At 45.8% G+C, this 10335-nt stretch overlaps 1 protein-coding gene across 1 annotated transcript; it reads right to left on the bottom strand.

Annotated features, from left to right (window-relative positions):
* Positions 1 to 7778: 7778 nt before the first annotated feature.
* LOC145121976 (uncharacterized) lies at positions 7779 to 9935 on the bottom strand. The gene has a single exon (XM_079057654.1). The coding sequence runs from the start codon at positions 9933 to 9935 to the stop codon at positions 7779 to 7781; it is 2157 nt and encodes a 718-aa protein (XP_078913780.1).
* Between the last annotated feature and the right edge of the window lie 400 nt (positions 9936 to 10335).

Genomic DNA, 10335 nt, shown 5'->3' with positions numbered 1-10335 from the left:
TCTCCCCCTTGTTACTACTATGTGACTGATATTCCTTGTTCTGATATCTCTAGGTGTTGAGTCTTCCCTGTCCATGGATGAGGTGTTACGGAAGCGTTATCGGGGCAAGTTAGAGTACCGTGAGGTGGATCTGGTTGATCGGCTTCCTCCACCCCGCCGACTGGACCAGCTTTCCTTAACTGATGCTCCTTCCGCCCTCCTGCAGGCTCGTCAGCGTCGGGGGGAGATCCTTTACGCGCCCGCCCAATCTATGCTGTCATGCCCCTGGGTAGCGCTCGCTCCTCCTCCGTGGAGGGTAGCAAAGACAGCAAAGAGGGGATTATCACGGATGTCCGACGAATGCAAGTGAAGAGAAAAGCTGTCTTAGCCATGGGTGAGTCGGTTACCGGCGCGCCCACCGCTACCAAAAGGGTTCATACCCGGCGCAGCTTCTCTCGTCTGCTGAGCTCTATGACTTCCACACCGGCCGGTGTGGTCGTGATCCCTGATGACGACACGCAACAGTCCGAAGGAGTCGACGGGGCGGCTGAACAGCCCGTTGTTCCTGCTCTCTCCTCTATTCCCGTTCCAAGTGTTTCCTTGGTTTCCCCAAAGTTTTCCCCGGTTAAAGGTTCTAGCGGCCCTGGGTCAGTTTCAGTTCCTTTAGGTGGTGTTTCTGGAGACAGCTCTACTGAGTCTCTTGTTTTTGTTCCTTCCTGGGATCTCCGCAACGATTCCCGACTCTCTGTTCGTAACAATGCTTTGGAATTTTCCCGCCATGCTTTTCTTCCGGCTGCTGTTGGCGATATGGAGGCTATGGGTAATCCTGCGCTCGCTCATAACATGGCCTATGCTGCTGCGCAGACCATGTTTTACCTTGTCGCGGGTTCCCGTCGTGTTCATGCTCTTGGCGAGATGGAGGCCGCCCACGCTACTTGTGGGTCACGCGTGACGGGGCTGGAACGTCGCCTTGGCGAGCTTGGCGAGGACCTTCGTCTGTCTGAGCAAAAATGTGAATTGCTATCCTCTGAGAAGACCGTCCTTGACGAAACTAGGGCTGTCTTGGAAGCTAAGGTCGACTCCCTAACTCAAGTGAATGAAGGTTTGATGATCCAGGTGGAAAGTCTTGAACGCGATGCTGCTGATCGTGATAAGCTTATTTCGTCATTGCAATCGGATTTGGACGCTTCCCGTCAGGATTTGGATTGGCTGGTGCATGTTGGTGTTGTTCGAATTGTTGATAAATTGATTGAGCACCCGTACTTTACTAACGCGATAAGTCTCATCCGGCATGCTGCTTTTATGGCCGGGGTTGGATCTGCTCAGAAAACCTCTGCTAGTGCTGGTGGTGGAGATGTCGGTGTTGATGCCGCTTCTGTCGGTCCCGTGGTTAGTGTGAACGACGCTTTGTTATCTTTTGCCAGTATGGATCATGCGTCCTTGTTGGGTCTGGGTGAATTGGGTGTTGGAGGTCTCTGAGAGTTGTGCTCGTTTGCTGGTTCAGAGGGTACTCCGGAAAGTGCAATGGGTCAGGGTATTGTGCTGGTGGCTGAGGTCGATGTTGGGAAGGGTAACGAGGGTGGTGATGGTGATTTGGAGAAGGTGAGGTGGCTATTATGGGAAACAAAGTCACATGTGGCGAGGATAATGTTGTTGATGATGCTCCGGCATCGTATGCTACCCCTCTTCGGGCGTGAAAATTTCTTTGCATGTTTTAGTTTCTGTCTTGTATGTTTTTTTTATGGCCATGTGGTGCCTTTAGTTTGTATAACGTATGGGCTTTTAAACAATATTCTCTGTTTTATGTGTGTAATCACGAACTCTAAGCGCTATTTGTTTGTTGCTTACTCTTATATATATATATATATATATATATATATATACATATATATATATATATATATATATATATATATATATATATATATTTGAAAAGAACATAGCGCTCTGATGCGCTAGGCGTTCTGCTTCGCCTATGTCATTGTCGATACGCTAAGTATCGGTACTGGGTGCTCTTAGTACCCAACGAATGGATCTCTACATGCACATTTTCAATCGTTAAGAGTTAATACACTAAGTATTAAAGATTAGCATTTGAATAATCCCATTACATTAACCATGGACTACAAATACACTAAGTATGAAACTCATGTCACTAAGCATGGACTTGTGTACACTAAGTACTTGGGATGTGCCGCACTAAGCAGCGTATCGATCGACTGGGATTATACTTTTCTCTTTTCAAAAGAAAAACTTTTTCAAGTTCCTGGCGTTCCACGTTCTTGGAATCTGCTTTCCTTCCATCGTTTCTAAGGCATACGCGCCATTCCATTTTGTTTCCGTAACTTTGTAAGGGCCTTCCCATGTTGGGCCTAGTTTGCCTTGGGGTTGGGCTCGACTTGCTTTGTTTTTCCTTAGAACATACTCGCCCACTTTGAACGCTTTCTCCTTTATCCTTTGGTTGTAATACATTTCTGTTGCATGCTTGTATGCAGCCTGGCGCATATCTGATTTTCGCGTTTTTCTTCTAGGATATCTAGGTTTATCCTCAGGTCCTGTGCATTGCTTTCTTCATCTGTGCTAGCCACCCTTAGCGTACTTACTGTTAATTCCATGGGGAGCATGGCTTCTATCCCGTATGTCAAGCTGAACGGGGTTTCTTGCGTGCTTGTTCGTGGTGTGGTCATGTATTGTCACACCCCCAAACCAAGGATGGCGGAAACGTCCGGGGGTGGAGGACTTCATGTATAGTATCATAACAACAATTTCAATAGTGATCAAAGTAAACATAACCAACATAAATATAATTGAAAAAGTTACATCATTGTATGAATTACATGTTTATGAATCAATTACATTATGTTGATAAAATATGAAATGTTTGACGCCTTAACGTCCCATCCTCAAAAGCACTTGTTTACCTGTTTAGTGATTTCCTGAGAATACAAGTAGTTTTGAAAGAGTGTCAACAATTAAGTTGGTGAGTGCATAAGCTTTTGTATGTAGTTATGAAACCTTTTCTTGTAAAAGTAGTGTTCGTTCCAGAAAATCCAATATTTTCCTTAATGTGTAAATGTAGTCTTAAAACCCAAAGACCGAAATGTATAAGTAATTTGTCATATTTATAGTAAAACAATGCAAGTTTAAATCGACATAAACTAGTTTTATTTTAGTGAAATCCCCGTAAATTCTATGTTTGTTAATACCACATGTGAGTTATTATAACCATGCTATGACCTAGTTGGCCTGAAACGACGTTCTTCAGGCGTCGGAAATGTTATGACATTTGTCACCCCAGACCTGTCGGTCTAGCTGTTGCATGCAGCTAAGGTGTGGGTTTGTCAGACCCAATATAGATCTATACACAAGTATCACGCTCTCCCTCGAGGAGACTCTGGTTATAATACAGGACTTATTTGTAAATTGAATCGAATGTCTCACAGAAGTCATTAACGAATTTACGTGTAGTGTAATGAAAACTTGGTACCGTATGGCCGTACCTTGCTTAATGAAAATCTTCTTTGTATAAATGTACCCTTTTTAAATGTATGTGTTATGTAATGTATCATAAACTATACCTATTATAGTTTATCAACCAAGGGTAGTACGTAGTAATGTATGCAAACTATATTCAAAATAGTTTATTAAATGTTTGAATATATCGGTTGTACTTTGATTATAATCACTTGTTATTCTTTATATTCAATATGTCCAAATCCATTTGTAAACTGATGTGTGTCTATATATTAAGACAAAATGACATATATTGCAATAACATATAATCACATAAAGATATACACCTTGCTCAACATGTTACAAGGTGAAATGAAATTGACAGCAGCTTTTTGTTGAATACAGTTTCTGTTGCTGTTCTTAGAAAATTTATAGAAAAATCATCAAAGCTCCAAATCCAAATCCGCAAATTCTGAGAGTTTGGAATATGAGTCTAGTTTGTTCGTAAATTTTATCATGATTTTTAGTGATCTCTAACAGAGGTGAAAATGTTCATAATCACAGACTGGTCCGGGTTTGCCTCTGAAATGATAGGCAGTTTTGTAAAAATCACCATAAATTGTAGAAAAATCATATGGAGATGTGCAAGTAGTCATTTTAAAGCTACGAGTTTGAACTACTTGCAACTGGAACAGTTTTGAAAACTAAAATATTTAAGTTGACCAAAACAGTCCGTGATCGAAGTCCATCTTTTCTGATGTAATCTGTTAGAAAAAGTTTAATTGTGTTCTTGATGATTTTACTTGTATTCCCCCCTTAAAACTTAAGAAGGACATGTAAATGTAGGGGTATGAACTCACCCTATGTGGTTTCAGTAGATGAAAGTAAGAGAGAGGAAGTGTTCAACCCAAGAACACTAAGAAGATGTCTTGATGATTCGAGAATCTAACACCGAATAAGATGGAATTTGTGTAAGATATCAATGATTTGAGTAGAATGGAGTGTAATAATTATATGAATGATGAAGATACTTACTAATTGAAGAAATAAATCCCTGGAGAAAGCCTTGAAGTTCTTGAAGTTGAGAGAAAAGATGAGAGAATTTTGGAGAGTGTTCTTTGGTTGCTAAGTGTAGAATGAAAGAAGTTAATGAGAATGAGGAGAGATGACCAATTCTCCAGCTCTTAGAACGTGGGAAGAGCTGGAGATTAGGTGTAAAGGTCCACTAAGGTGACAAGGGGTAGTGGGAAAGAGTGACTGATCATAGAGTGAGGTGGTGGTGGTTTGCTTTTGTCATAAAATAAGGAAAAGCAAATATTCCCTCAATAATTAGTTCAACCACTAATTCTTTTAATATATTTTTATAAAAACCCTGGGGATTTATATATTTTGGGGCCTTAGTTTATAAAATAAAGTTTTGGGTGAAAATCCCACGTTAAAATAATGAAAAACGGAGTTAAAACGAAGTCGTAGTCGAAAACCGGGAAAAACAAGCTATCTGCGAGACCTCTCGCATGGGGCCGAAGGTGCGAGGCTTCGTACCAGCAGGCTCGCATGCGGGGCTTCTGTCTCGGTAGCTTCGGCTTCGGTCTGTCATGCTGGCTTCGGCTTCGGTCTCGCACGCTGAGAGGCTTCGGTCTCGCATGCTGAGAAGCTTCTAATAGGAGGGTTTTGGGTTCCTTAGGGCTATTTCACCTGTTTTTACCCCGTTTCAAGCAGTTTTTTGACCCGGTTAAGAGTCGAGATGACCCAAATGATTACAAAAAGTTAAAGTAACTTTTGAGAGAGATTCGGGAGAGATTTGGGAGAGATTTTAATAGAGAGAGATTGAGTGAAAGAGATTGAGAGAGGTTTCGTTTGTGATCTTTTTGAGTGTCCGGCTTCGCAACGCAAGGTCCATAAACCCCCTTTAAGCCATGATTTAGTGTCCTACACAATCCCGATGATTGTGCAATAGTGTTTTATCGCTTTGGTTCGTTGTTTAGCACTGTTAAGGCTAAGGAAAATCAAACACATGAACTTTCCAAATGATGATTTCTCATTAAAATAGCGAATTGTATAGTGATTACATAACGTAAACCCTAACATACAAGGGTTATTGGAGTTGACCGGTTTGACTTGTTGACTTTGTTTGACTTTGACTTGACCGAAATTTGACGGTTGTCACATGTATGACCATAGCACTGTTGGTATTTCCTCCGGCCAGTTCCCTTTTGCTCTGCCCAGCCTTTTCTTAATCTCATTCACAATAGTTCGATTGGACACCTCCGTCTGCCCGTTTGCTTGTGGGTGCGCTACTGACGTGAACCGTTGCTTTATCCCTTTAGTGGCGCACCACTCCTTGAATGGGTCCTCGGCAAACTGCAGGCCGTTGTCACTGATGAGTACTTTAGGCGTCCCGAACCTTGTTATAATATTCTTCCATACAAACTTTATCATGTGTCTCCCTGAGATGCACGCTAACGGCTCCGCTTCAATCCATTTTGTGAAGTAATCCACGGCCACCACCATGTATTTCAGCTTCCCTGGTGCTTCCGGGAATGGGCCCACTATATCTATACCCCATTGATAGAACGGCCACGGGCTAGATATGTTATGCAGTGGTGCTGGGGGGTTTGTTTGGACTGGGGCGTACGACTGGCATTCCCTGCATCTCCTGGCTATTTCTAGCGCATCTTGCTGTATTGTGGGCCAGTATACACCCATTCGTAGTACTTTGCCTGTTAGGGCCCGTGCCCCCTCGTGTGCACCCACCTGGCCTGCGTGTGCTTCCTGTAGCATCTCTCTCCCTTTGGCTTGGTCTACACAGTTCAGCCATGGCGCTGTGAACCCTTTCCTGTATAGCTCTCCATTTATTAACGCATATGAGGGCGCTTTTATACGTATCTTCCTGGCCTCGCCGTGATCGTCCGGGAGCACCCCTCTTTGTAGGTATTCCCTGAATGGTGTCATCCACGTTGGTCCAGTGGTCGTTAGGGTATTCACCTGCCGTTCGTCTATACTTCTTTCTCGGAGCACCTCTACCAAGACTTTCTTCGATAGGTGATCGAAGCACGTGGATGCCAATTTGCTTAAGGCACCCGCCTTCTTGTTCTCGCTTCTAGGTATCTGCCTTGTTGTGAACTGCTTAAACGACTCGATTAGTTGTTTCACCGTCTTCACGTACCTTCCCATTCTCTGATCTCTCACCTCGAAACTTCCATTGACCTGGTTCGCTGCTAGCCGTGAGTCCGTCAGGGCTGTTACAGCCTTTGCCCCCATTTGCTTGGCTAGCCGCAATCCTGCGAGCAGAGCCTCGTACTCCGCTTCATTGTTTGATGTTTGAAAATCAAAATGGAGGGCGTAGGTCACTTCTTCCTCCTCTGGGCTAGTCAGGATTAGCCCCGCCCCCGTGCCTTCCCTATTGAATGCTCCGTCCGTATATAATGTCCACGAACTGTTGTCGAGCGGAGCTTCTTCAACTGCCCACACTTTCTCCTTGGCAGGGCCCCCCTCGTCTGGGATTTCTAGCAGGAAGTCGGCCAACGCTTGTCCCTTAATACTTGTTCTCGGGTGGTAACTTATGTCATGTTCCCCTAATTCGATTGCCCATTTCGCTAGCCGGCCCGACGTCTCTGGTTTAAGCAGTATTTGTTTGATGGGGCAGTTTGTTAGCACTTCGATCTGATGTGCTTGAAAATACCGCCTTAGTCGTCGTGCCGCGTAGATGAGTGCCAGGACTAACTTTTCCAGGGTGGGGTAGTTGAGTTCTGGCCCTTGTAGTGCCCTGCTTACAAAATACACTGGCCTCTATTCTCCTTCCCTTTCTACAGTTAATACTGAGGATATTGCTTCGTTTGAGGTCGAAAGATACATTTGCAACATCTCCCCCGAGACGGGACTGGCCAGCGTGGGTAACTTGTGTAATGCCTCCTTGATTTTCTGGAGTGCTACTTCTGCCTCGTTCGTCCACTGGAAGTTGCTCTTCTCGATGCAGCCTTTTAACGTGTGGAACAACGGCATGGCCTTGTCAGCGGATTTTGAGATGAACCTGCTCAGAGCTGTAAGCTTCCCGTTCAGGCCCTGCGCGTCCCTGAGGGTGCCTGGGGTTGGCCTTTCAATGAGCTCGTCCACCTTGGTCGGGCTGGGCTGGATGCCCTGCCTGGTGACATAGTACCCCAAGAACTGCCCCTCTTCCACCCCAAACGTGCACTTAGCCGGGTTTAGCTTCATTTTTACCTTCTCTAGGGGCTGTAAAGTCTCCTCGATGTCTTGCAACATCTTGTTTTCGTGCGGGCTCTTGATCACCATATCGTCCACATATACTTCAATGTTTCTCCCAATTTGTTTGGCAAATATCGAGTCAACTAGGCGCTGGTATGTAGCCCGACATTCTTTAGACCGAAAGGCATCTTAGTGTAACAGAAGGTGCCATGGTCCGTGTAAAAAGCCGTTTTTTCCTTGTCCTCTTTGCTCATCAAGATCTGGTGATACCCTTTATATGCATCTAAAAAACACTTCAGCTTGAATCCTTGCAATGACTCTACCTTCTGGTCAATTTCTGGGAGGGGGTAGCAGTCTTTAGGGCATGCTTTGTTTAAGTCGGAAAAGTCTATGCACATTCGCCATGACCCATCTTGCTTGCGGACCATGACTGGGTTGGCGATCCACGTCGGGAATATTGCTTCCCTTACTATTCCAGCTTCTGCTAGTTTGGCCACTTCGGCGTTGATTTCCCTATTACGGTCCCTACCCTGGACCCTCTTCTTTTGCTTAACCTCCTTTGCTCCTGGTTTAATTACAAGTTTGTGCTCAATGACTTTCCTTTGTACCCCCACCATGTCCGTGGGGGTCCATGCAAACATGTGTTTATACCGCTTGAGCAAGTCGACCAACGCTCCTCTTACGCGACTCGGGAGATCACATCCAATACTGACCGGCTGGTCAGGGTGTTCCGCGTTGATCACCTCCTTTCCTTTTGCGGGGTCACATCTCAGCTTCTTGGCCTCTTTAGTTATCTCTGCTGGTTTCATAATTGTAAAACATTGCAATTCTTTCGGTGGAGTGGATAGTACCGTGGCTACGCCCGTTGGAGTGTCGAACTTCATAACTCCATGCATGGTTGATGGAACCGCTCCTAGCTTTAAGAGAGTTGTTCTCCCCAGAATAATATTGTGTTCCGCCGCATGTCGGATGACCACAAAGTCAATTAGGGCGGTTTTCTTTTGCTGCTTATCGTGGCTGGTTATGGTCAAGGGAAGGTGAATTGTGCCTAGCGGCCATAGGCTATGGCCGGTGAACCCGACCAGCCTCCCTGTCGTGGGCCGTAGGTTGTCTTTCCAGCGATCTGGGAGAAGCCGGAAACAGTGCTCATAAATGATGTCCGCCGAACTTCCTGTGTCAACGTAGACCGTGTGTATGATTATATCCCTGATGGAGGCTTGGATTACCAGTGGGTCGTCGCCCCTCCATCCCTCCGGGCGAGGGTCTTGAACAGAGAATGTGAGCGTGCGCATCGGGGTTCTGGTGGTCCCTTGTTCCGTTTGTTGCTCTCCCCTGCTTCTCGTACTCCGTATCATGAATATCTCCTTAGGCTGGACTCCTTCGTGAGGTATGTTTTTAGCGTTTTCAGCGTCAAACTTGGCACGCAAGCTTCGTGCTATTTCCACCAGGTCCCCTTTAAGCTGCTTCTCTTCCATTTCTTTTTTTAATACCGAACAGTTAGCTGTGTCATGCGTCTTACTTTTGTGGTAATCGCAGTACCGGTTCTTTGGCGATTTGGCTGGCTGCTGCTTCTCCGACACCGTGTACACTTCCGGGCGACGGCCACGCCTGTCATCCTTGGCAAACGGTCGGAACCGAGCATGTGGTCTCCTCGCTTGGCCGTAGTGCCTACTTCCCCCTCGGAAATCCGTGTGACCCGGGTTGTGGTGTCTGGTAGTCATTGCATTCAAGTAGGCCTGTTTTGCTGCTTCGCCATCCTCCTGTCTCAAATATCGCTCCACCCTTTCCTTCAATTCGGCCTGTGTTAGAGGCTTCTTTCCCATGAGTTTTTGCGATAAAGGGGCTGGCAAAAGCCCCCACGTGAAGGCACCGGCTATGAGCCCCTCATCATCCCCCGGTACGTCTAACGTGGCGTTTATGAACCTTGTGAAGTATTCCCGTACAGTTTCACCCTCCTTTTGCTTACAGCCTATGATTGAATGAGAGTCTCCCTTGTACTTGCGTAATTGCATAAAGTTGGTAAGAAAAAGATACTTAAGCTGGGCAAAATTGGAAATGCTGCCCGGTTGTAGCGTCTTGAACCATGTGCCGGCGTTGCCGTCGAGTGTAGTTGGGAAATACGTGCACCAAAACCTTTCATCAAGCTTTAATGACGTCATGGTCCATTCATATGTGTCGATGTGGCTATCCGGGTCAGTGGTGCCGTTATACGTCTTGAGCGTCGGTAGTTTGGCTGTGTTTGGTATTTCGTAGTCCAACAACTCTTTGACAAACGGAGACGTCACACTAGGGAAAGGCATTCGTGGCCTGGGGTGGTGGATGCTCCCGTCGGTTGGTATTGTGTGTTTAAGCCATATGGTGGCGGCGTGTGGTAGCCAGGGCTTGGTCCGTAAAAGGGATACGGCTGGAGTGGTAGTTGGAGGGGGTAACTGGAGGGGAAAGGGTGTATAGGGTTCATAGGGCTAACTGTTGTTGTCTGCTGTAAGTTATTGTTAGCGGTGATGGTTGGTCCGGCCCATATGCCGGCCAGTGAATAGACATGTGGCGGATGAGCTATCATGGTTTGTCCCAACGGTGGTACTGAAAGCATTGAACTCTGCCCGCTTGTCACCTAGTACGGCGGTGTCGCTGTAAACGACAGTGGGATGTTGAAGACGTGGCCTGGTGGAATCATCGCTGAGTGAACCGGTTGTGTTTGTT

The sequence above is a fragment of the Lactuca virosa genome, chromosome 6 (genome assembly GCF_052849685.1).
Source record: "Lactuca virosa cultivar CGN04683 chromosome 6, Lactuca_virosa_CGN04683_v6, whole genome shotgun sequence".
Lineage (NCBI taxonomy): Eukaryota > Viridiplantae > Streptophyta > Magnoliopsida > Asterales > Asteraceae > Lactuca > Lactuca virosa.
This window is presented reverse-complemented; position numbering and strand designations above follow the sequence as displayed.

Coding starts and splice junctions, on each gene's coding strand:
- LOC145121976 (XM_079057654.1), bottom strand. CDS start 9,935: ATGCCTTTCCCTAGTGTGACGTCTCCGTTTGTCAAAGAGTTGTTGGAC.